The following is a 27,436-nucleotide window of genomic DNA, read 5'->3' as shown; positions in this document are numbered from 1 at the left end:
GTGAGTGGGTCTGAGGAAGCACTCTGGCTACAGGTCCCGGCGGGCAGAGCCGCCAGCTTGGAGCATGTGTGCAGCCGAACAGCCTGGGACCAGGTGTCATGGGCGGGCCTTCCTCACACCGACCTCCCTGACAACTGAGACCAGCGTGGGCGGCCCACTCGTCCATACACTCAGATAAAACAAGGGCGAGGCTCAGCAGCTGCTCCCCGGCTGGGCACTAAATCTGCAACCTGCATCGGAGACGGGAAGAGCTGTGGCTTCTGGAAAAACGTGACTCCATTTCTCTGAGTTTTTATTTCACCGTCTATAAAATGTGATTATGAATCTCTTTTTTCCTTGTCTCTACGGCAGCTTATGAAGATAAATTATGGTTGGCAGAACTGTAAAGCAGCTTGGACTCCTTGGAAGCAAGACACTCTGTGAGACCGTGGTATTTTATAATCACTGAGATTGTAAGGTGTACTAGGATTGGAAGACAGGGAAAGAGGCCCTTCCCACAAATATCTATAGATTGAAATTCACCGCAGCATGGTTGGGCAGAAGCAATCAAAATGTAAAACTGCATTTCAGATGGGTTGTTAAATCTTGTGTTTCCACTGCAAAAACGAGGAGACTTGGAAATGCTGATGTGCTCTCTGGGATGCTGCAGGAAGCTGGTGGCTGGAGTAGGGGGTGGGGGGTCACCTCAATACCTTGCAGGACCGGGGACCACAGCAGGAAGCGGATGGGCAGGGAGGAGGCCCCTTCAGAGAGGTTGGAGCCAAAGCCTGGGGGTCTGTGGAGAAGCTGGGAGGAGGGTGAGGGCTGAGAGAAAAGGGACCCTCTGACCTGGGCAAGCCTGCCGGGGGGCAAGGAGCAGCTGCTCTAGGAGATGAATTCACACCATGTCTGGGGACCCCAGGGGAGATTCAAATATGACAGAGGACTAGCCAACCCCCTTGGCCTGTGACTGACCTCTGAACAAGGCGCAGCTTTCTCAGCGAACAGGAGATAGCAGGAAGGCACCCAGAGGTGGTGCTCCAGGGCAAACGGGGTGGAGGTTAGCCAGAGTCACTCGCCGTGGGCCTGCACGGGGCCCGAGCGGTGAGCAGACTGTCCTGGAATGGCCCAACCCGAAGTCGTGGGCCTGAAGATCTTTGTGGAAAAGCCGGGTCCCATCCCAGCTCACACACCTCCATGTGCAGCCACCAGCCGTCTGTCAGGGGACGCTCGCGTGTTGCTACGATGCTGAACAGGTTTCAGTGGAGCACACAGATTAAGATGGACTAGGAAGAAAGGCCTGGTGATCTACTTCTGAAAATCAGCCAATAAAGACTCTATGAATCACAACAGTCTGATCCACAAATGATCATGCGGATGGTGCAGGACTGGGCGGCATTTTGTTCTGCTGTGCATGGGGTCACCATGAGTCGGGGGCCGACTTGATGGCAGCTAACAAGATCTCTGCACACACCTAGCAGCAGGGTATTTTTGCCTCTCGATAAGCCAGAGAAAGCACTGGGGTGGAGGGCTGCTGCAAAGCGCGAAGCTCTGGCTGGAGAAGAGCAGCGAGGAGAGGGAGCCCGCGCTCCTTCGGCTGGGGGCAGCTCAGTGTGACACAGGCAGGCAAATCACTGCACGTGTGTTCCAGACGCTCTACCTCAGCTGACGCCATAACGCCGTGTGCCAACGTGGACCACTCAGGCCCCTCACCGGTGAGTCGGCCCTAACTCAGTGTCTGCGGGCCCTGCCCACAGAAATGCTGAAAGACTCTAGAACGAGTCGTCGGACCCACATGGAGGCGGACAGTCACTGTCTGCTCCAGATTTTGACATCACTCTCACGCCACAACTCCCCCAGGAAGCTGGTGCCTTGTTTGTACTGGCCATTTCCAGTGTGCCGTCCAACGCTGCACATCACAGGACAGAGTCAGAGCGGCCACTCTCATCCCTACCGGCAGTGACCGTCTGGGCTCTGTATCAGACCTTCCTGGTGTGCACCGGCAATATGTCTGTCTGGTCTATCTATCTAACCATCATCCATCCATCATCTACCTATCTGTCTATCTACCTATCATCCATCCATCTACTCACCTACCCACCTGTCCATCCACCTACCCACCTACCTAATCCACCCAGGCTGATCCATGGCCCCCAGCCCCGCTCCAACTCTGCTAAGTGCCAGCAGCAATTCAAACTTCTTTGCTTACATCCACAAAGAAAACGGTGGATCTGGGAATTTTAATGGGATACCATCTCCAGAGACTCCTAATGATGTTGGTCTAAATCGGAAACCATTCTCAGATGCTCAGAAGCATATTCTGAGAATAGCCTCTAAATTCCTTGTCTCATTCTTGTGTACGGTTGCGTAAAACAGAGTGAAGAAAGCACAGCCAGCCAGGTGGATCCACCTAAATGATGCTGACCCGGCTGGTGGAAGATGGAGAGAGAGAGGAAGGGAGGGAGAGAGAAAGAGAGATATCCAGAGAGAGATTCAGAAAGACAGAGAGGGAGGGAGACAGAGAATGAAGTTGAGAGAGAGAGAAGGAAGAGGAGGAGGGGAGGAAAGAAAAGAGAAAGAAAGGGAAGAAAACCATGGATTATAAATCTGAGAAATGTTCTAAAAAGAACCAGCGTGGACCCCGCGTCAGGTCATCTCAAAGGTGCTCATACTGTCCTATCCCCTGACCCTCTTGACATGGGCGGTGCCTGCCATGACCCCACCTCCGGCCTGTGTGACCCTGTATTCCCCAATCTCTGAGGCCCTTCTGTGAAGCCCAGGACAGCTGGAGGAAGCCTGGTCCTGCCTCCCCACACCCTACAGGACGAGAATCTCAACCCTCATCCAGGTCAGGCGTCGTGCCGGGCGGCCGGGATGCTGTATGTACAGCGAGCGTCTTCGCGTCTCTGCATGTTACGGCCCTTTTCACATGCACCAGCTCCAAGTTCCTTTTTTAAGTTTTTTTTTCCTTTAATCTTTATTTTTCATTGGCGGAAGATAACACACACAGACAGAAGTGCACAAAGCAGAAGTGTAGAGCCCGGTGGCTTCTCAGAAAACAAAGGCCTATGTGGCCACCGACCAGGTGAGGAAAGAGGACGTGTCAGCGCCACAGAAGCCCCGAGCAAGCACACTGTGGGGACGTGCCATCGGCACCCAGGGCGTGGGGCATGCTGTTGCTGGCGAGAGCTGGCCTCCAGGACAGGGCCGCAGGAGCTCAGCTCCGCCTGAGGGGCTCCAGTCCCAGGCTGGTTGGAGGGGGCAGTAACACAGCTGGCCGAGGGCTGGGGACAAGAGCCTCCTCCGTCCCTTTCCAATCCTTCTGTCTTTGTCCTTGGTCCACTGGCTGGGGGCTGGAACGGTGCAGCTAAAGCTTCCCGCGAATCCTGCTGATCCTGGAAGGCCAGACCCTGCCGTCCCCTTCAGCGTTCCCGGCCGCCCCTCTCTTCTCTGCGCTGGGAGGGGACTTGGAATTGCGCCATGAGTCGGAATTGACTGGCCAGCACCCAACAACACGGCCAGGCACGCATCTTTGTTTTATCCCACGTGGTGACGTGCTACCCACCTGCGGAGCAGGGGTGAGATGCCCCTGGGGACAAGGCTGGCCCCTTCACATGGCCAATGAACTCAAGGTACAAGTCCTCTCCCCAGATAAATGGGAGCTGGGAAGGTGATAGCACTTAGAGACGAGCAACGTTACTGATTTCAGTGTAAAACCTCTGCTGGTTTAACGTTCAGCTTTGACAGCTCAGGGCAAGGGCTCACGTTTGTGGGTGACCGAATGAACCACGCAGGCTGTAGAGTCTCGGTGCTTTCCTCCCGGGTTCCCTCTGCGGCGCTGGAGGCCCCCGGGTTCCCAACTCTGAGGAGAGTGAGTGTGATGATGATGTCGACAAGCCTCGTCCTGGGTGCCTTCCTTCCCTCACAACCCACTCCGGTCACCCAGCTTGTGGGCCCACAGTCTAGGACGAGAGGCAGGGACGGAAGACAAACCTGCTCCTCCTCTGAAGGGGAGAGGCGTGCAGTGCCCCCACCTGGAGATACTCCAATCCAAAGGGCAGACGCCAGAAACTGAGACACGAGGAGTTCAGTGAGTTCCAACACCAAACTCAAGGCAAGTGGTAACGACCCCAACTCAATGGCGCCCCCATGTGTGTCAGAGTGGAAGTGCACTTTAAAGGGTGTCAGTGGCTGATTTTTTGGAAGGAGATTGCTAGACCTTTCTTCCCAGGTGCCTCTGAGTGGACTTGAACCTCCAACCTTTTGGTCAGCAGCCGAGTGTGTTAACCAGGGACTCCAAATACACGTTGGGGTGCGGGGCGTTCCCACTGCAGCCCAGGGCCAGGTACCATCAGAGGGCCCCCAAAAGAAGGGCAGGAACCCCCTAATGTGCCACCTTGGCAGGTACTCAAGTCAAGTCACAGGCACCTGGCCCAGGGAGCAGGCTCTGACTCGGCAAGGCAGGTGCACCTGGCCTGGCCAGGGACGGAGCAGAGAGGACACCCTTGGCACACTCACCACGTCCCCAGCAGGGGCACGCCCCTGAGAACCTGCCCGCAGCAGGGACCAGGTGCTCCGAGTAGAAATCAGGAAAAGGAGAGTTCTGCCAAGCCCAGAGGGCATCAACTCCAAGTCCCCAGCCAAGGGCAATCTACTGAGGGACCTTCCTACACTCACCTTTTCCCAAAGGAGCTGGGAAGCATCTTCAGGTTTGCTTTCTCATGTTTTCTTCGGGTCCCCCAGGAAAATCTAAGCCAGCTCTTTACGACCACACTGGTGGTGGGTGGTGGGGGCGGGGGGTGACGTGCAGCTGATGACCAGGACACCCTCTGAACCCACGTGAGCGACCTCTCCCAGGGGACAGGGGATGGGGCCACAGGGACAGCTCTGACGGTCCGGGAGAACCCGCCACACTCTGGGGACCTTGTGAAGTTCTGTCTGTGGAGGGGGTACGCAGGCCCCAGACGAGGACGCCACCACCCCACCTTCCTGACAATGGGGCCTCCTTGTAATGCAGGCGCTGGGACTCCGTGGATGCCTCTGGAACGGAGCACGTTCAGTCAAGAGACCTTAGTGTCCACTCTGTTCTCCCGAGTACTGAACACTGCTCTGGACAAGAGAGCCGCCCGGAGCCCAGGCCGGCCACACACCAGCTGGATTCAAGAGGCAGTGTGAAGGGAGAGCGGGAGAGAGGGGCTCCTGGAGGATCAGACAGCACACAGAGTGAGGGGCAGCGAGGCTGTCTCTTCCAGGCCTCCATCACTGTCCCTGTGGGCAGCACTTCTCCTGGCGATGGCGCAAAGTTTTCAGGCTTTTAGCTCAAATTCCCCTCCCTGGAAGCTTCCTCTCTTCCTGTCTAGCACCTCAGCAACACTTCAGCTCCTCCTCACGCCCTGTGCTGAGACTTACTGGTTTAATGAGAGTAATCTACACATCAGCTTCTCAGCCAACTGGGGGCACCCTGAGGGCACAGACCATGCACTCCTCACGGCCATACACCTCACAGGTGTCTGTCATCACCATCATGAACTGGAGGTGGTTCCGCCAGCTTTTATTCCCTGCCGCCGAGCACAATGCCAAGCACACAGTCAATGCTCAATGCACAGATGTTAACGGAGCTGACATGAATGGTGGAGTACATGAGGAAGAAGTAAAAACTGGGACTTCTTTCTTTTTATCTATTATCTATCTATCTAATCTACCTACCTACCTTATCTACCTATCATCCATCTTCTATCATCATCCATCCATCCATCCATCTACCGATTCACCCCTCACCTACCTATCTAGCTTTTATCATCTATTTATCCATCTACCTACCTATCTATTGTCCCTGGGTGGCACAAACAGTTTGCACTGGACTAACCTAGAGGTTGGAGATTTGAACCCACCCACTGGCTCTGCAGAAGAAAGGCCTGGCAATCTGCTTCCCTACAAGATTATGGCCAAGAAAATCCCACAAAGTAGTTCCACTCTGTAACACATGGGGCTGCCACGAGTCAGAATCAATTCAACGGCAACAGGTTTTTTTGCTTCCCTTCCTTCCTTCCCTCCCACCCTCTCTCCATCCATCCATCCATCCATGCAGTTTTGAGGAAAGAGAAGGGGTAGGAAGAAAGCAAGCTCCTCTTAGTTCTTAGATAATGGGGATTTCAATGGTTAAATGGGAGAAGCTTGACAAAGGCAGTCTGTATCATTAAAAAAATGTATCAGCTGAGGAGTAGTTGATGACAAAGGGAAACTGTGTAGCTGTCTGGAGGTGAAGAAAGAAATAACGGGAGAGAGAGGAGAAGGGAGCTAGCACTTAAAAAAAATCCAACTAAAAATCACAAGCAAGCGGACGTTTGGAAGAACAGCAGTGCACACTGGTGTGAAGAGGCAGAGAACACAAGTTTTGTGGGATGGCTGGTGATACTGAGGGGTGCTCGCTCGTCAGGCTTGGCGGTGGCATGTCAGCCACCTGTCGGCCCCGGTGTGTCTGTCTGAGCTTGCCCGGGCTTCCCTGAGGGATCAGAAGTTCCTGGAAGAACAAGAGCAGGCTGGTGGCCGCTCTGCACAGGCGGGTGTGAATCGGCACCAACCCACTCAGCGGGCTAACCAAACTCGGTCCCGGGATCTGAAAGGCTCTCACAGGCTGTCCCGTTCCTTTTCACTCGGCCTCAAAAAGAGTTTATTTTTGAAAATCACAGCAACCTCAAGCACCCCAAAGATTCAACTTGGATTCAATTCTGAGGTGAGCTGACGCAGTTCGGCCTCACTTGTTAGCGCCTTCCTTCTTCCCCCTTCTGGGTGTCCCTGACTTCACCAAGGCAGGCAGGCGTGAGATGATCAGAGCCCAAAGCTACCAGCAACTGTGGGGGGGCGCAGTTCAGCCCAGGAAGTGGATCCGGGGGTCCCCTGTGCGGTGAGATGAAAACTAGACCACAACCCTCCACCTCGTTATTCCTTTCTCTGGGGTGGCAGCAAGGCCCTGACCGTGAACACCACACCTGCTCGCACCTTCCTGTCGTTAGGTGCCGTCAAGTCAGCTCCAACTCACAGACCTTACGCAGAGCAGAACAAAACGCTGTCCTGCGCCATCTTCGTGACTGTGGCTGTGTCTCAGCCCACTGTTGAAGCCACTGTGTCAATTCATCTCGTTGAGGGTCTTCCCCTTTTTCGCTGACCATCTACTTTACCAAGCATGATGCCCTTCTCCAGGGACTGGTCCCTCCTGACGACATGTCCAAAGTATGTGAGACGAAGTCTCACCATCCTTGCTTCGAAGAAGCATTCTGGCTGTACTTCTTCCAAGACAGATTTGTTTGTTCTTCTGGCAGGCCATGGTATATTCATTCTTCACCAACACCACAATTCAATCAGAACAGGGGCATGTCAGCCAGGCGTTAAGGAACAAGTGTAATTATATACCTGCTCCTTAATGGCTGGCTAACATGACCCTATTTTGCAGGCCAGAGCTTAGATTCCAGCATCTGTCCCCAACCCTTCCCACTGAGAACCGCTTCCTGCCACTTCTCCTCACCCCACTGACATCGTGCTGGTCACTGTTCTCAGGCCCGTCCTGCCTGGCTGGGAGAGCGCAGAGCTGAAGGGAGGGGAAGGACCAACCCCCCAAAATCCAAACCCACTGCCCTCAAGTCGACTCAGACTGACGGCCACTTCCCGTGACAGAGCAGAACTGTAATCTAAACGGAAGCAGATCACCAGCCCTTTCTTCCGTGATGCCACCACATGAACCTCCAACCTTTAGGTTACTAGTCGACTGCAAACTGTTTGCGCCACCCAGGGGCACTGCAGGCTTTTTTCTTTCCCCGTATTGTGTTCAACAGGGACAAACATTCGTGTGGCCTCTGCACTGCCCATTAATCTGGGATGAAATAATCAGCGATGAGATGTTTCTATGGGAAGCCGCAAAGCACAGGGGGAAACGCAAAACCAAAAAAGGAAGAACAAAAACACGAAAAGCCGGCACCCGAAGGTATTACTCAGAAACACTATAGGGAAAGGCAGGACTGTACTTCCTCTGAGCTTCTGAGGGCAAGTTCAGAGAAAGGTCAAGACAAGAACAATGCAGGCCCTGGATCACACAGCCTCTCACCTTGAAAGGTCACTCCCTGCGGCAGCCGCAGCCTCTCTCAGGTCTGTAATTACCACTGCCCGGCGGCCATCGCGCCTCGTGAATTATACATTCCATTTCCATTTACCAACAGGGCTCAGTGGCCGGGCTCTGGGACCTCGCTCTGTGCTGAGAGTGGGTGGCCGCCGCCCCCCAGGTGCATCGGTAAATGTTTCCAGCCAGGCTCAGGCCATCACGCACGGAGGAGGCGGGCTGACCTTCAACTCCCAGCCTGGGGGCTGTTGACCGAACTAATAAGCCCCAGCTCTCAGCAGGCTTTCCTGGGGGAATCCAATGGGGGCTCTTCCTGCCCCTCAACATCTCTATTCAGGGGAGTCTGGTGGAAATGAGCATTAGGGGTGATCAGAAAGGAGGCAAAGGCAAGGTGTAGCCTGAGGGGGGTATGTGTGTGTGTGTGTGTGTGTGTTTGTGTGTGTGTGTGTGTGTGTGTTTGTGTGTGTGTGTGTGGGGTGTGAATGTGTATGGTGTATATGTGTTTGTGTTATATGTGGTGTGTGTGTATTGTATGTGGCGTATGTGATGTGAATGTGTGTGGTATATGTGGTGTGTGTGTAGTGTATGGTGTGAATGTGTATGGTGTATATGTGTGTGTGGTGGTGATGGCATATGTGATATGAATGTGTGTGGTGTGTGTGCACGGCATATGTGTGGCATGTGTGTAGTGTATGTGATGTGTGTGTGCATGTGTGGTAGTGATGGTGTATGTGATGTGAATGTGTGTGGTATATGTGGTGGGTGTGTAGTGTATGTGGTATATGTGTATATTTGTGGTAGCGATGGTGTATGTGATATGAATGATGTGTGTGCTGTGTGTGCATGTGATATATTATGTATGGTGTGTGTAGTGTATGTGATGTGAATGTGTGTGTGTGTGTGTGTGGGTGTATGGTATATGTGTGTATGTGGTATATGTGTATATGTGTGGTAGCGATGGTTTATGGGATATGAATGATGTGTGTGCTGTCTGTGTGCACGTGTGGTGTATTATGTGTGGTGTGTGTGTAGTGTATGTGATGTGTGTGTGTGTATAACCACCAGCAGTATCCACTCAGATCTGCTGTTTGAGTTGGGGGGTGTTGGGGTGGGGTACAAGAAATGGATGCCGTGGCAGGAACTGGGGTAACCCCACTCCTCCTTAGCTGCCACTCTGATTAACTGACCACCTGCACCCCTCTCCCACCAATTCAGGGGGCCCTACGGAAGTTCTGGTGGCTATTTGTCTTCACAAGTGCTATTAATATACCAAATGAGGCTCTACTCTTTGTTCAGGACACTACTTCTTAGGGACTTCCTTAAAACCTTTAAAAAATCATTACGTTTAGTAGAGAAACGGCATCTCAGGCAACTGAGTGAATGAGAACAACGGCTATCCCAAGAAGCAGACAGAGATAATCAATTGTTGGAAGAATTCCCTCAAAAAGCAGATGGAAAGCCTGACTCTATCATTCTAAAAGGTAGCAGAATTTTAAAATTAATTTAAAAAAAAAAAAAAGGTTTTAGATAATGTGATGGTTAATTTCAACTTGGCTAGGCTATGGCGCCCAGTTGTTTGGTTAAATACTAATCTAGATGTTGCTATGAAGTTAGTTTGTAGATGTGATTAACATTTACAGTCAGCTGACTTTAAGTAAAGGAGACTACCCTCGATAATATGGGTGGGCCTCATCCAATCAGGTGAAGTCCTTAATAGCAAAAATGGAGGTTTCCGGGCAAATAAGGAATTGTGCCTCAAGACTGTAATGTGGAAATGAAGCCTGAGTTTCCAGTCAGCTGCCCTGCTCTATGGATTGAAGACCCTCCAGCCCCGACAACTGTGTGAGCCAATTCCATTAAATGAATGAATGAATGAATGAATGAAATTGTGAGTTTATGTGTATGTATACACACATATATAAAATTGTATACACACACACACACACACACACACACACTACTGGTTCTGTTTCTCTGGAGAACCCTGACTGACACAGATATACTCAGGAAAGAATGAGCTATGAAAAGTAGGATATTTAATTTCTGAGGCTGATCTCGAGAACCCATAGGAAATGGGATGAATATTGGGTATGAATCACTATGACATAAACGTTATTCCCCTAGGTGTTTTCTTTCATGTTTTAAAAAAGGTGGTTCAGCATTCTCCTCTCAATGTTGGACCATATGTTTGAGAAGGATTTATTGAGGGTCCACCGTGAGCACAGACATGACAGTCAGCCTCCTACACTGTGTACCCAACAGGTTATTGCAAAATGACAATGTGTGACTTCTGAGATTAGGTCATAAAAAGACACTGTGGCTTCCGCTTTGCTCTCTCTTGGATCACTCATTCTGGGGGAGGCCAGCCGCCATGTTGTGAGGAGACTCAAGTGTCTCATGGAGAGGTTCAACGGCAAGAATTGAGGCCTGCTGCCCACAGACAGCACTGACTGCCAGTCGTAGCATGAGCCTCCTTGGTGCAGACCACCCCAGCCCCAGTCCAGTCCTCAGAAGACTACAGCCCCGGCTTAGACCCTGACGGTAACATCAAGAGAGGACTTGAGCCAGGCCTGCCCAGCCAAGTTGCTCCCAAATCCCTGGCCTGTAGAAACTGTGAGACAATACTGGTTTATTGTAGTTTTAGGCCATTAAGCCGTGGGGCTAACATGTTACGGGGCATTTGATAACTAATGCCCACGTGTGTGCACAGCTCTCAGACAGCACGGATCATGAAGAAGCAGCACAAGCCCCGCTCTTTCAATTGGCCTCAGACGACCGGCTGCCTGGCGCCCAGCACCACCAGGTGCCACCTGGTCTCTACTCTGTGGGACAGACACTCTGGACAGGATGCAGTCACACACTTCCTTAAAGGCAGGTGGCACAGTGAGGAAGCCTTTTAAGTGGCCAAAGGCTGGATGGACTGAAGGGCTGGAACGAAGGCTACAAACTGCTACCCGACCAGATGACCCAACACAGGGCCATGAACCGTGTGGCCTGCTGGTTAGTGTCCTAGCGCTGCTGGGGCAAAGCCCCACAGACAGGGTGGCTTATAAGAACGGGGCAGAAATGTATCATTTCATGGTTCTGTAGGCTGTTCAGGGTGTTGGCCAGGCCATGTTCTGTCCGGAGGCTCTAGGGGAAGACGCTTTCTATCTCTCTCAGCTTCAGGAAGCCCCAGGCGTTCCTTGGCATTAACTCCACAGTCACACAGCCGGCTTCCCTCTGTCTCTGCTTTACAGGACCCCATTCAGACGGGCTTAGGACCCACCCCACTGGATGACCTCATGTTAACTGATACCACCTTCAAAGACCCTATTTCCAAACAAGGTCACACAGGCCCGGGGGCTGGGAGCTCAACGCATCTTTTGGGGGAAACAATTCAATCCATCACGGCCTGCAGAGCACTTTAAATTTTTTTACAGTTAGTTATTCACATTTGGAAATCAGGCCATTTCTCTTAAAACTTTAGATTTCCAGCTTCTTTTGACGATCGTGGGCTCGGGCAGCCCTGCTCCGTATCTCTGCGTGGCAACCAACAGCTAAGCAGCGCTGCCTCCTGCAGATGGCGCCACCAGAGCGGTCCCTCTCCCCTCTAGCTCACGCACTTTGAGAGCCTGGCCCTGCAGGCATTCGGGTGGGCAACCCCTGGGCGAGACTAGAGGCAAGGAGACACCTCTGTGTTTAGCCTTCTATCAGGGTTCTTGAGAGGAACAAAAACAGCTCAGTCAACAGCTACCCCAGAAACAGAGAGTACCCTAGAACTTATTAGAAACGTAAAACAATTTATCCCACTGCTATGGACTGAATTGTGCCCCCCTGCCCCCAAAAAAAAATACGTGTTGGAATCCTAACCCCTATATGTGTGGATATAATCCCATCTGGGAATAGGGTTTTCTTTGTTGTGTTAACGAGACCATATTGGTGTAGGGTGTGTTTTAAACCAATCACCTTTGAGCTATAAAAAGAAAGTAGATTAGGTGTAGAGAAGCAAGCACAAAGAGGAACAGAAGCTGAGAAGACACAAGGACCGTCCTCCCAGAGAAAGAGCCTCCCTCCCCCAGGAGTCAGCGCCCTGGATTCGGACTTCTGGTCTCCTAAACTGTGAGAAAAGAAATTTCTGCTTGCTGAAGCCACCCGTTTGTGGTACTTCTGTTATAGCAGCACTGGATAACTAAGGAGGAGCCCTGGTGGCGCAGTGGTTAAGCACTCGACTGCTAACTGAAAGGTCGGTGGTTCAAATCCACCAGCCACTCCAAGGGAGAAGGCCCTGGTGATCTGCTCCCATAAAGATTACAGTCCAGGGAGCCCTACGGGGCAGTTCTACTCCATCACGTGGGGCTGCTGTTAGAATCGACTTGACGTCAATGGGTGGATAACTAAGATACCACTTTACATTAAACAGCACGACTTTTAACAGGCCAGGCCCCACGTTAAGTTTACGCAACGCTGGTTCGTTAAGTTCTTCATTATATAAGGCCTCGCTGAGAGAAGTGCCACTCGGGGGTCTCGCTTTGCTGACCTGGCTTTCTGCTCTGACAGTAATTCGCAGTAAGAGAAGCAGGGAAGGCTCAGTGCTGTAATTCAGAATATCTGCCAGATCCTTCCCTCCTGCAAGACAGAATCGTAGCCGCCTTTCTGGCCTGCTCCCAATTCTCCATTTGAAAAGGATCATAATCAGTTTTCAGAGTGGCTTACTCAGGAATTAACTAGCCAACCACTGGGTAACTGATTCTTGGACAATTCAAAGTCCTCTGCAAATTTCTGGAAGACGAGTGGAATATTAACCCCAACACGCTCTTAAGAATATTCTTCCTAAAAGGGCGGTGATGGGGAAGGGCAGTGTCGGGGGTTGGGGTGGGGGGTGGCTTTGTGTTTGCTTACTGCAGCTCAGGGTACTTTCATATAAGGGGTGGTAGGAGACACCCCACGGCCCCTGGAGCATCATAAGACTACTGAGTAATTATGCAGGAAACTCCATCACCAGTATTTACCGAGCTTCTAGGGAGCAGGGGTGGTTCAGTGGAAGAATTCTCGCCTTCCATGCAGGAGACCCAGTTCGATCCTGGCCAGGGCACCTCACATGCAGCCACCACCCGTCAGTGGAGGCTTGCATGTTGCTGTGATGCTGAACAGGTTTCAGCAGAGCTTCCAGACTAAGACAGACTAGGAAGAAAGGCCTGGCGATCGATGTCTGAAAATCAGCTCATGAAAACCCTATGGATCACAGCAGAATAGTGACTGAAAGAGTGTTGGAAGATCGGCCCCTCTGGTGTGGGCTGGAGGCCTCACTGGGCTGTCCCCAAGGAGGGTGGGAAGCAGTCAGCAGGAACATAAATTCGGGCCTGAAGGACCCAGCGCAATGAGCATCCCTGTAAGTCCAGCAAAATGCTGATTTTGTGAAAAGCCTGAGAGTCTCGCTCATCTTGAGATTCCTCATAATATCAAATCTCAAACTACTCCCTGGATCCCCACCCAGTATTTACTTTGGGAATAGTTTAAGTCAACAGAAAAGCCTATTAATAAGTTAAATAGAAGCTGTGCGTGGGAGGCTGAAGAGGGGGATTTCTAAATCCTTGCCAACACCATAATTCTATGAGTCTAGGAACACCGTCCTTCTGACCACACGTAACTACATATTCCCAGGCTACAAAGAGTAAGAGACGAGAATTCCCAGAAGGGCTGTTGTATACTACACGGGAGGAATTCGCCTGGGCAAGAATGTGTACCTAGGAATTAGGGTCCCAAGCGTGAAGCTGAGGTGCCCTTGAGCAAGTTACCAAATTCCAAGAGTCCAAAGTCAATGTCAATAACGAGGCTGGGCTGGGTTAAGGGAGGGACCACAGCCATGAATGATGCAAGCTGGGGAAGGACGGAGGGACTTGCTGGGAAGGCAAACAAATAAATCAGGAGCAAACAAAGCAATTTGTAATAAAGAGGCAGATACCAACCACCCCTTTCAACTTGCATTGAGATGTGAGTTGCAGGACAAAGGAGTTTAACCAACTGGCTGCTGTTGAGTCGTCTCAGACTCATGGCACCCCCATGCGTGTCAGAGCAGAACTGTGCTCCACAGGGTTTTCAATGGCTGATTTTTCAGAAGTAGATCACCAGGCCTTTCTTGCGAGCTGCCTCTGGGTAGACTGGACCCTCCAACCTTTCAGTCAGCACCAGAGTACACTGACCATTTGCACCACCCAGGGACTCTACAAAGAAGCTGAGTGGAGGGATAACAGGAGGCAGGGGGGATTATCCAATAAGCAAGGTAAGCATGATGTGTACCTTGCTTACCTTTTGATGAATGATGGGTTTCATTCATCAAAGATGTGGTGAAACCCATGTGAAATGGAAATTGCTCACTACAGCTTAGGAAGTTGCTTACTGGGTCATCCATCCCTGTCAGGGACTGTAAATTTGAAAAGAGCCTTTGATTCTGTAGGAAGGTGCTGTGGGGTTGGGAGAGAGACAGAGGCCAGCCATACCTAGAAGCAGAATCTTTGATGTGGTGAAAAAATGTGAGATTTTTCACTACAAATGATCTGGTAAGCAAGGTAAGCACCGTGCTTACCTTGCCTATTGGATAATTCCCCCCTGACAGGAGGTGTAAGAGGCTTAAAGCCGCCTGAGGTCCCCCAGGGGGTGGAGACGAGGAGCAGAGCCTGCAGGACGAGCTGCCTCCCTCCCTCTGCAGAGGCTCCTCGTCCCACGTGAAGTCATCTTTCCTTCTGTTTAAAACAGGCGCCATCCCTGTGGGTTATCTCCCTCCCCTCTTCTCTCACCTCTTGTCCCGGCTACCCCTCTCCTCTGCACTACCCCTCTCTGCACGGCTGCTCAACTGCCAAGTCTACACGCCCCCGTTTCCAAAGTCATTCCAAAGTCCTATCAACATACATGATTAGATTTGGATTTCAGAAACACAGCTATTAATTTGTTATGATGACAACTTTAAAGCAAGCACGCTCTCCTGACAGGTACCTGGGGAACTGGCCGCGCCGGTGGGGAGGGCGAGGGCGCGGAGACGAAGGGCCGGAGGCCCTGCACTGGCGCGTCTCCCCGACCTCCTTCCTTCAAGCTGCACTGCCTTTTTCTCAGTTCTCATCCTCATCCTCCTCTCTCTTCAATAACTCGCCCTACTGACCCCCAACTCACCCTCAACATCCCCTTTATTGCTGAGTCGGCTCCAACTCGTGGTGACTGCGTGTACCACAGAGCAAAACGCTGCCCAGTCCTGTACCATCTTCACGATCCTTCGTACGCACGAGTCCACTGTGGCCGCCGCTGTGGATTTTGAGCGGCTTCCAACTAGGGGACTTACCTTCTAGCACTATGTCAGATGATATTCTGTTGTGATCTATAGGGTTTTCATTGGCTGATTTTTGGAAGCAGATCTCCAGGCCTTTCTTCCTATTCTGTCACAGTCTGGAAGCTCCACTGAAACCTGTCCACCATGGGTGGCCCTGATGGTATTTAAAATACCGGTGGCATAGCTTCCAGCATCACAGCAACACGCAAGCCACCACAGTATGACAGACAGACAAACACGGCCTGTCCAAGACCCTTCCTGCCCTGTCTCCCTGTCTTGGTTGCCTCCTCTATTCATTCAGTCCCCTCAGCCCTCTTCCCACTCCATCATCACACCGGGATGCAGCTCATCTTCCTTGGTTTAGAAATAGAGCTCTTAGACTAGGCCTATTCACAGCTTCAGAATACATCACCGCAGGCTAAAAGCAACACCTGTACTTGACAGCCCTTATTCAGAATTTGAATATTGAGATTCACAGTCCCTAGCTCCCCGGTTCAAAAATCACCTTTGGACGGGTTCTTTTGCCAAGAAGTCTTTTTATCAAATACAAACAGCTAGCTGGCTGGTAATACACACTCCGCCAACTGGGCCTCCCGGTTTCGGCAGCTCTTTATCTGGCTGCAGCCGGATTGACTCGTCCTGGGTGCTGCTGTGGGGGGTGGGGAGAAGGCAGCCATGGGAAAACGGAAGAGCCTGTGGGGTTGCAGATGGGACATGGCAAATACCCCAGAAGAATAAACCCATCAATTTTCTGACTTAGATTCTCAGGACAACCTCAAGCAGAATTTGCCCGGCTTCAGCTGAATTTAAGGAGCCCTGGTGGTGCAGTGGTTAATAGCTTGGCTGCTAACAAAAAGGTTGGCAGTTCGAGTTCACCAGCCGCTCCTTGGAAACCCTATGGGGCAGTTCTGAAGGGTTGCTGTGAGTCAGAATCGACTCGACGGCAACTGGTTTGGTCTGGTTTTTATTTTTCTACAAGGAGCCCCTAGGTGGCACAAATGGTTAAGCGCTTCACTACTAACTAAAAGGTTGGTGATTCAAAGTCATCCACAGGCGCCTCAGGAGAAAGCCCTGGTGATCTGCTTCCGTAAAGATCACAGCCTTAGAAATCCTACAGGGCAGTTCCATCCTGTCCTATAGGGTCGCTATGAGTTGGAATCGACTTGACGGCAATGTGTGTTAGGGTGCAGCTGAATTTGCCTATGGTGTTCACTGCACCATGATTCAGACTTCATTCAAATCCTCCCTTTAAAAAAAAAAAAAAAAAAGAGGGCAAACAATAGAATTAAAATCATTGTTTGCTTTCCGCCCACATGGTGGGGGGACAGGCCGACTGAGGTCACTGTGCTCAGCTCCCATTGGGGCTGCCAGGGCCAGCTGGCCACAGGGCTTTGTCACATTCATGAGTCGAACCTTGCACCTGTAATCGCTTGTTCTCAACAACCCAGGTGTTTCAAATCCAAGTTCAATGGCCGGACTCAAGAGTTCTTCGCAGTCCTTTTGGCTGTGCTGTGAAAAGGGAGGGTGGGGGAGTCGCCCCTTGCAAAGGGCTAGCCTGGCTGGGGACAGAGCGAGGAAAGAATTACCCTAAGGAAACAAGATAACTAAGCTTCCTGGGCAGATCTGGTGACAGAAACACTCCTGGGCCCCAGATCTCAGCAGGAAATAGGAAGTAGGTTGAGAGCCAGCAAGGGGAGCAACTCAGGAAGGAGGCTGACTCTGCAAAGTCCAAAGAATGAGATAAGGCAGAACCTTCCCCGCCCGGGTCTGCAGGTCCTCGTTCCGGAGGTGCAGCCTGCACAGACCTTCTGGTGGGGAATTCCAGTGGTGTGCAGGTACGTGTGGGTGTACACTGTGTGCACGCACGCGTGTGTGTGATTTGAAGCCACCAACAGTTTAACCTCTGGCAGCACACAATTCCTGATTATTTAACAATCAGCTCCTGCAAGCTGGTTCCAGCTGGCTCCAGTTCACCACTGGATAACACACACAAGGACCTTGTTTATCCACTTCCAAATTTCCAAGAATTCTGAAAGCATGGATGAATAATACCCTTTCTGAATTTTTTCTTTTTGGTGCCGAAATCTGGGAATGAACCATCAATATTTTTAATCTAAAAAAAAAAAATTATTTTTTATGAGAAAGCTCTGAAATTTGGGGAACAATAATATAAAACTCACTTGGATTCCCTTTACAGAAGTGGGAACCCTGGTGGCGCAGTGGTTAAGTGCTCAGCTGCTAACCGAAGTGTCAGCAGTTCAAATCCACCAGCTGCTCCTTGGAAACCCTATGGGGCAGTCTGCTCTGCCTTAGAGGGTCGCTATGAGTCAGAATCGACTCGACGGCAATGGGTTTGGTTTTTTTTTGGTTACGGGTTAATAGCTACGGCTGCTAACCAAAAGGTCAGCAGTTCGAATGCACCAGCCGCTCCCTGGAAACCCTACGGGGCAGTTCTACTCTGTCTGATGGGGTTGCTACGAGTCTGAGTTGACTCGATGATAATGGGTTTTGGTTTACAAAGAGGGACAGGAGAAACCGTGGAGGTCAGCCCTAGTCCCAATCTAAGAGTCTCTTCTACAGAATGCCGACGGTCCTGCCGTCCACAAGCCCCTGGGGAACCAGATGTCTGCCTGAGCATTCCCGAATGTGGGCCCTGGAGGGATGCAGAATTCATCCCCAGCATGGTGTCAACAGGGCAGCCCTCTAAACACCAAGACAGTTGTCAGAAACCCTGAGGTCTTCCCAAAGCTACACAAACACTCCCAGATTCTTCAACCCCACAAGCATCAAACCAAACTGCCCCCCACAATACAGTGAACACAAAAGGCTCAAATGTGACCCATCACGGAGCCACAGGCTCATGACCTCCCTTCTTCTGGACATCAGAATTCTCTCTCCTAAGGCTGTGCCAACCCTTCTGGCAGCCATCTGACACTGACCTCCTCCCTTAATAATCCTCTCTCCAGGGCATTTTCTCCCAAAAGTATTTTAATATGCTCTCCAATTAATTTGGGTTTCTCCTATTCATTGGTATTTTTTAAACCATGCCAAATCAGTTAAGCTACCAGTTACTGTCAAGTCGGTTCTGACTCATGGGGACCCCATGCGTGCCAGAGTAGAACTGCGCTCCATAGGGTTTTCAGTGGCTGATTTTTCAGAACCACATTGCCAGGCCTTTCTTCAAGGCACCTCTGAGTGGACTCCAACCTTTTGGTTAGCAGCTGAGTGCAACTATTCTACCTATTTGGACCTACCCTTTCACAAGGGTCAAGAAGAGTACTCGTAAACATTTTTTTAAATCATAGTTTAAAATAGGGTGAGGATGCCACACTATTCTTGAACCTGGAACTTGGCTGCCATGAGCTCAGGTCCTCTGAGATTCCAGGAGCTCCTGGTCACGGCATGTCCTCCACAAGAGAGCCTGTCACTACAATAACACAGAGCCCAAGGCTCCAACGTGGATAAGCCCTGAAAACATGATACTAAGTGAAATAAGTCAGTCACAAAGGGACAAATATTGTGGGATCCCAATTAGTGGAATATCTAGAATAGGCAAGTGTATAGAGACCCAAGTTTGTTAATGGTCACGAGGTGTGGGAGGGGAAGAAAGATGTGGCAGTCTGCTTCCATCAAGATTTAGAGCCTTGGAAACCCTATGAGGCAGTTCTACTCTGTCCTACAGGGTCGCTTGGAGTCGGAATCCACTGGGGATTGGAGGGGTGGGAGGGAGGGAGGGAAAAGGGAGACTCGCTGAGGGGAAAATTTGGAAAAAGGGTTAACGTTAGTGGTTGAACACGTGATAAATACCACTAATGCCACTGAATTGTACACAAGAAGAATGTTGAAAGGCAAATAATTTGTTACATATATAGTTATCACAGTAAGAAGAAAAATAAAAAACCCCAAAGCTCACTGGAGCCATTAAGATCCTGTGGCGGCTCTTAAAAGTCAAAGATCATGAGGTAAAATGTCAGCTTTATGCTCTGGCAAATACCACCTCCTTCCTTGAAGTCTCAATGAGATGGATAAGACAAACAGAAGGGATTGTCCCAGTGAGTAAATGACTTTCTGGGAGTGGGTAAGGGACTCACAGAGGAAGCAGTCACTCAGGATGCCACCAGTGGATGCAGCCACTTGTTAAACGGCACTGGACCACCACGAGACTCCGTATTTTTGGCAATATGACATGCAATTACTGACTGATCCTTCTATTCCTCCTTAAAGTGCAATACAACAGAAACATGGTAGAAAATGCACTGTAACGAATCTGTAACAATATAAAAACACTAAAAATCTTTTGAAAAATCCATATGCCTACTCCAGCACCAGTTTTCGTTTAAATCTTTAAATATATAGTTGTAATCACAGCACACGTACAATTTTGTGTTCATCTGTCCCTTGATATTTTATACTTGCTCTTCCATTCTTTTAGTCTTTATACTTGTAATCTGGACCCCGTCAATTATTGATATTCCATTTTCCAAAATTTCATTTTTTGTTGCTCATTTGCTGATTTTGGCTGCTTCTGATATTCAATTTTTAAAAATCATCGTTGTACTACCATATAAGACATACAGCTTCTTAAAAATTCATTACTTAGTCATTGTAAGGAGATGACTAGATAGAAGGACAGAAACATTTATGGCTGCCAGAATGATTTGTACAGCTTTTTAAGTTTCATTTTATGATTTTTTCATCCACCCCTTGGGACAAATAGTGACACCACAGAGCATCACCAAACGGGTGCAGAATCACTGTTTCAGGACCCTAAGTACCTGCTGCCATCGAGTCAATTCTGACTCACAGTGACCCTATAGGACAGAGCAGAACTGCCCCATAGCATTTCCTAAGTTGTAATCTTTACGGGAGCAGATCACCAGGTCTTTCTCCTGCAGAGCTGCTGGGTGGACTCAAATTGCCAACCTTTCGGTTAGCAGCTGAGCGCTTAATCATTGTGCCACCAGGACCCTAAACAGTGACAGCCATTTCAGAAACGGCATTGAAATAACCAGAAAACAAGAAAGAATGTGCTCTTTTAAGGAAAAACTGTGTAGAAACTGTGGAACTGGTGTATGTGTGCTGTGTATATTCTCTATAACAAAAAATAAAATAAAAAAAAAAATGCATGGGGCTGGGAATGGGAAGGGAGGCTGATCGCAAATGGGCACCAGGGATCTTTTTGGGGTAATGGAAATGTTATCAAACTGGATTGTGGTGATGGTGGCACAGCCCTATAAGCTCAATAAAACTCAGTGAACTGTACGCTTACGAGAGAATTTTATGGTATGTAAATTACACCCCAATAAAGCTGTTGAAGAAGAAAAGAAAAAATTACCATATTCCCAGAAAGAAGGCTGTATGTTTTTCTAATGTATAAAAAGTATTGGTTAATTTCCTTTACGAGTTAGAACAGTGTGGCTTCGGACACAGGAAGTAGCGAATAGGTTCTATTTTACTTCGGCTTATCTTTTAGGTATGAGTGAAAACAACATTCGTTTGCATACGACACACATCAATTAAAATCACCAATGTCTAATGCAACAATTGTCAGATGACCTTAATACTAAGCAGGGTAAGTCCAGTTAACGTTAAATTATGGGAAACAGACACAGTTTACCTTTTACTTAACCAGCTGCTTGGTGAGACATCTCACACTTGAAGCAGTGATAAATACTTGAAGACAGACTCAAAGAAATGGACAAATGAAGTCAATTCTGCTAGGAGTTCTATGTTATTAATTTTGTGATTAAAAGTTACAAATACTATCCAAATTTCTGGAACTGTCTGGTTAACTTTAGGGTTGCCCATTAAGTTGGACACTCACTGTTGATACTGTTGTATCTAGCTGAGACAAAACCCAGCTTTGAATCCACGTGTTGTCAGAAATGATCAAGTCCCAAAGGGCTGATGTCTGCTCTTTCATTCCTCTAAATTTAATGGTTTACATGATTGGTTTTTGCGTATATGCCCTTCAAATGTCAGGATATTCTGAAAATAAATAACCATGGCAGGGTTCAAATGGCAGGCTTGCACTGGTGGGTGCCTCCTCACAGATGGAGGGAACTTACAGGTGGCCAATCAATCATCTTATCAGAAACAACGAACCCTACAAGGGCCTTAAAATCTCTTCCTCTGAGTTAAGCCCTCTAGCTAACAACTACATTCCAGAAAACGGAGGGCTCATCATTCTGGGTAGGCAGTGACCTTTCCTGAAGAATCACAGAGCCCCCCCACCCACCCCCCCACCCCACCTGCAAGAGCGCTTTCTATCCCTGAGGCCGTTACCGCGTTACCGCGGGGCGTTTCAGAGGTCGAAGGATGAACAGAGGTGGGGGGTGCTGACTCTGAGGAGCTGGTGATCTGGCAGGGGAGAGAAAACCTAAGTCGGGGGTCGCTACACTGTGATTGCACGTAACTGACCAGTACTAGCTGCCACTGAGTCAACTCCAACTCATGGCGACCGGTGTGGGTCAGAGTAGAACTGTGCTCCACAGGGTTTTCAATGGCTGATTTTGCATACATAGATCGCCAGGCCTTTCTTTTGAGGCACCTCTGGGTGGACTTGAACCTCTGACCTTTCAGCTAGCAGCTGAGTGTGTTAACCATTTGCACCACCCAGGGCCTCCTCACATAACTGAAGACCTAAGTAACATCAACAAGCACATGTTTCTTTTGTTAACAGGGGGCAAGAAGTTCTTGAAAGTTGTCTCATTAAATGCAGCCTTTTAAGACTCATTTGTGAATGGGAAAACCAGATTGTAACAGGTTCTCCAAAAATTATCTTCTGAGTGTGATACTTCAAGGGATGAAATCTGGCAAACAGAGAGAGGAACGTGAGACCACATAATCGCAGTGGAAAATTCCAGGGTCTCACCAAATTGTTTCATTCGAAACAATAAATACAGTCACAGTCACAAAAATTCAACTAATGAAGTGAAAAGTACTAAGGCCTAGAATAATCAAATAGATTATATCTCACAAAAAACTTCAACAATGCTAAGCTACATCAATTACAATGGAAAAAAGACTGAATACCATAAATGTATTAGCATCACTCTGAGGGAAAATGGATTCAATATAAACAGCTATTGATGCCAGTCATATGGCAGTGAAGTCACCACGAGGCCAGGCACAGGGCCACCCAGGGCTGGGCTTCAAGTGGAATAATTACGCTTTATTTACTCCTTGTGCTGCCCATCACTTCAGCCTTTTATTTACCAAGATACAAAGACACAGCAAAATGTGGCACAATGAACAGAACCAACAACAACAAAAAAACTAAACACATTGCCTCCTAGTCGATTCTGACTCACAGTGACCCTATAGGACAGGGTAGAACTGCCCCATAGGGTTTCCAAGGCTGTCATCTTTATGGAAGCAGACGGCCACATCTTTCTCCCGTGGAGCAGCTGGTGGGTTCGAACCACCCACTTTTCGGTTAACAGCTGAGTGCTTAACCACTGTGCCACCAGGGCTCACAAATAAACAGGTCAAACTTATTTTCCACCAGATCTACTGAAAGATTTGGTTTAAATCACTCTCAAATGGCTTTCAGACATTTGGCAAGTGAGAAGTGATACAGTAAAAGCTAAAAATTTTCAACTCTCAGGACCGCTTTGAGGGGCTGGCCCGAGAAGGAAGGCTCAGTAGTCACAGAGAAGGTTGCTCCTCCCCCAGGCAGACGCCTTTCACCACTAGGCCGGTGGAGGGACACGGAGTTCCGAGGGTGCTCCCAGCTCTGAGCTCCAAATTAAGATTCTGGATGTCCCTGTCCGGCTTGCCATGTGGTAAAAGAAATATGTCATTATTGACAATTCCTGTTCGGGGCTGCAGCAAAGAGAGAGGGTCTGCATGTCAGATCTGCACTCTCAGGATCAAAAACAGATGTTTTCGGCCACGTTTAAATGTTTTCTCCTTCTGATTAGAACTTAAAAAGAACACTTTTACAACCCACAAATGGAAACAATGAACCGAAAGAGTTTGCTACAGAAAGGACAAAGGACAGGAAGATATTTTTTATGACAGATGAAATCAAAGTGGTACACCTGGAATTTGGGGAATAGAAATTGGCATGTCAAGGAACAACAGGAGATTATAAAGGTAAAAATGAGAACTAGAAGAAATAGTAATTATGCCCAAACGAACAAAAAACCCAAACTCGTTGCTGTGGAGTTGATCCTGACACACAGTGACCCTACAGGACAGGGAAGACCTACGCCATAGGGTTTCCAAGGAGTGGCTGGTGGATTCGAACTGCCGACCATTTGGTTAGCAGCTGAGCTCTTAACCACTGTGCCACCAGGGCTTCATACCAAATACAGGCCTACAGAAAACAACACTGGTGAAGTCTGTTTCATCGACTTAGTGAAAAGGAACAGTTAACGTGATATTTTCTCTAATACTGCAATTGCTCTGCCCCATCTTTATGCCAGTCTCTATAAACACCACTGAATGGAGATCAGAACATTAACGCCAATTAAGAGCTATTTATATGATCTGTGTGCCCCCCAAAAATCCGCTGCTGTCCAGTTGATTTCGACTGCTATGAGTCAGAATCAACTTGACGGCAATGGGTTTTGTTTTTTTTTTCGGTGTGCCAAAAAATAGACTCCACGTCCTGACGGTACTTTGGGTTGAGAGTCAGGTTTTAACAAAGCGACGTCAATGCAGTTATCAGGAAACGGGCACTACCAAAATCTAGACGCTGATTTGCCAGAGTGCAGATGGGCAACGCAAAGGATTTTTAATCACTCCCATTTGTGTGCTATTTATTGCTCTGGCTTAAAAAGGCATGTGTGGATTTTAACATAATATATTGTTCTGGATTTTTATCAAAAGATTTTTATTAATTTCTTATAGGTTATGGCTACAGCTCATTCATTCCTTCAATATTTATCTACTAGCTACACTGTGCACTGTTTTATATGCTATAGCTAATATAGTGAACAAAGAAATGCCCCTCATCCCCATCAAACATCCCTCCCCCGTGGAGCCTACATTCTACCTTATAACACTGGAATATGAATATAATTAACTACTGATTTGCTAGATGTCATCCAGTCAATCCCGACACATAGCAACCCTACAGGACAGAGCAGAACTGCCCATTGGGTTTCCTAGGCTGTAATCTTTATGGGAGCAGACCACCAGGTTTTTTCTTCCATGGAGCTGCTGGCGGGCTTGAACCACAGACCTATCGGTTAGCGGCTGAGAGCACTTAGCCATTGTGCCACCAGGGCTCCTTAAAACTAGTGATTTGAAAATCAAACGTTCCATTTATTTAAGTCGACATAAAGTTGTAATTCATCTCTGACATGGAAGACCAGTAAGGTTTACAAGAACCTGGGAGGTCCTAAACATAGCAACTAACCATTAACCACTGTCAAAAGGTCGGCTCCAGTCCTGACTCCGGAACATGAAAACTGCAAAAAATAACAAAAAGTGGGGGACCTCATACCATCAAGAAAGCAGTGCCAGGAGCAGAGCGCGTCCTTTGGACCGGGGTCCCTGCGCAAAGAAGCTCCTATTCCAGGGGAACATTGATGAGAAGCCCAACAGAGAGAGAAAGACTTCCCCTGAGCTGACACCCTGAATTTGGACTTTTAGCCTACTTTGACTGTGAGGAAATAAACTCCTCTTCATTAAAACCACCCACTTGTATTTCTGTTGTAGCAGCACCAACAATTTTGTACTGAGAGAGTGGGGTGCTGCTCTAACAGATACCTAAAATGTGGAAGCAGTTTTAAAACCGAATGGATAGACGTGTGGCAGTGACAGAGGACCAGCAGCAGCAGAGAACCAACAGCAGCAGAACCAGGAGACCGGTGATAGACTGCGCTGGAGCCGACCCACGGAGCGAGAGAGCTGAAAGCCTGTGTGCAGGAGGCTTCCTGGTAGAGTGGGGTGCCTCTGGGCACTTATCGGTGGAGCTAGGCTTGCCGACCCATGGAGAGAGAGAGCTGAGTGCCTGTGCGCAGAAGGCTTCCTGGCAGAGTGGGGTGCCTTTGCGCACTTATCGGTGGATCTAGGCTTGCTGACCCATGGAGCCAGGGAGCTGAGTGCCTGTGCGCAGAAGGCTTCCTGATGGAGTGGGGTGCCTCCGGGCACTTACTGGTGGAGCTACTGAGCTTTGGAACACTTGCCCCAGCAGGGCAGATGCGGGTGTCAGGCCTGAGGGCCGAGAGGCCATAGGAAACAGAAGCTGAAGAGACAAGGGACACAAGAAGCCGAGCTGCTTCAGTTTCAAAAGGCTGCGAGAAGACATTTATCACAGTGAGTGCTCTATTTTCCCGTAATCGAGCCCATTTCAGGGAACAAGAACTCTTTTCTTGCTCCTTTCCGGGATGCAGCAAACAGTATGACAAAGCCTGCTGGCTGAAAATTCACCTGAGAAGTCACACAGGTGAAAGACCTTCTGTTTGTGACTCTGATAGTGGTGGCTGGACCTTCACCAGCATGTCTAAACTCCTAAGGCACGAAAGGAAACATTATGATGACCAGAGGTTTACCTGCCCTGTGGAAGGCTGTGGGAAATCATTCACGAGAGCAGAACATTTGACAGGCCAGAGCATAACCCACCTAGGCACAAAGCCATTTGAGTGTCCTGTGGAAGGGTGCTGTGCTCGATTCTCCGCTCGCAGTAGTCTGTACATTCACTCTAAGAAGCACCTCCAGGATGTGGACGCTTCAAAAAGCCGCTGCCCGGTCTCCAGCTGTGATTGACAGTTCACACCCGAACACAGCATGAAGACTCACGTGGTCAAACAGCACAACCTGTGCCAAGATCTCTCATCTCAACTAGAAGCTGCAAGTTCTCTTACGCCCAGCAGTGAACTTACCAGCTCAGGACAAAGCGAGCTCAATAATGTAGACCTTGTGTCTCTCTTCTCTAATGCATCTGGTGATAATAATAGTTCGACAGTTGCATCGGACATGGCATTGGTGAACTCTGGAATCTTGACTATTGATGTTAATTCTGTGAGCTCATCTCTGGGAGGGAACCTTCCTGTTAACAACAATCCCTTGGGCCAGATGGACCCACTGGTCCTGGTGGCCAACAGTGACATTCCTTCCAGTCTGGACAGCCCTCTCATGCTTGGGTCAATGGCCCCGGTTCTTCAGCAGAGCAACTTAAATCCAGATGATGTGCAAACTGTTAAGTGCAGAAGCATTGGGTTGTCTGGTGTCTCTTCCTGTGAAGAACTTGAGTTAAGACCCACAGGCTTTGACCTCCAGCAACAATTCAGCATTGAACAGATCCACACCAACCCCTTCAAACAGCCTCAGTGGAAACAGCCATGTCCCAGAACTGCTGGCTCCAATCAAAGTGGAACGGAACTTGCCTCCTGGCCCAGATGTTGGGCCACAGGAAAGAGGCAAAGTGGTAATCCAGTTTGGGCTCTCCAACTCAGCAGAAAACTGCAGTGCTCAGAAAGACACAGACCTCAGTGCAGTGCCTGGAAACTTGTATTTGCTGTGTGACCTTGGGCAGCCTTGCTTCTCTGAGTACAAATGGTGTGTGGTGAAGGAGTTTCAGGAAAGTGGGGGCTCAGCAAGAACTGATTACCGAGCCGTTCAACTAGCCAAGAAAAAAAGCAGAAAGGAATTGGGAACAACGCAGGTTCCTCAGGCCCTGCTCAAAGAAAAATAAAAGGTGAGAAAATCAGTCCTCACTTCCACACAAGCCAGGGCAGTTGGCCGTGTGGAGATGTTGTGGTGCCAAGCGGAGGCCTGACAGGACCAGAGCCAGCGGCCGCGGTGCGGTGCATTCAGGTCCAGCTACTGCAGGACGATCCCTCAGGTGAAGGAGCCTTGCCACTTGCACTCAGCTTGCAGCCTCCCCTGCTCCGTCCCATCCTCACCGTGGACTTGCCTGTCTATGTCCTCCAGGAGGTGTTCCCAGCCCCAGAGGATGCCGCTTGTCCTGAGGCCGCACCGTTCTCCAGAAGCACCATCAACCTCCAGGACTTGCAGTGAGAACGCTGGCTGCGAGAGCCCCCAAAGACTCAATTAGATGGTTCTGTTGGCGTGGCTAGGACTCCCACTCA

At 49.3% G+C, this 27,436-nt stretch overlaps 2 protein-coding genes across 3 annotated transcripts in view; one reads left to right on the top strand and one right to left on the bottom strand.

Moving 5' to 3' along the window:
- The window catches only part of HIPK2 (homeodomain interacting protein kinase 2), a 106,103-nt gene that overhangs the window by 45,436 nt on the left and 33,231 nt on the right, over window positions 1-27,436 (bottom strand). The gene's annotated exons all lie outside the window — the stretch shown is intronic.
- On the top strand, window positions 1,225-27,436 carry LOC105756601 (zinc finger protein ZXDC-like). Its single transcript, XM_023736855.1, is given in 9 exon segments — window positions 1,225-1,235; window positions 1,631-1,694; window positions 1,840-1,988; window positions 3,718-3,850; window positions 5,486-5,629; window positions 6,416-6,542; window positions 25,630-26,546; window positions 26,548-26,977; window positions 26,980-27,436. Coding segments are annotated over 9 exon segments (2,361 nt in total). The 3' UTR covers window positions 27,366-27,436.

The sequence above is a fragment of the Trichechus manatus genome, unplaced genomic scaffold (genome assembly GCF_000243295.1).
Source record: "Trichechus manatus latirostris isolate Lorelei unplaced genomic scaffold, TriManLat1.0 scaffold00093, whole genome shotgun sequence".
Lineage (NCBI taxonomy): Eukaryota > Metazoa > Chordata > Mammalia > Sirenia > Trichechidae > Trichechus > Trichechus manatus.
The sequence above is the reverse complement of the archived record's forward strand: the minus strand, read 5'-3'. Positions and strand labels throughout refer to the sequence as shown.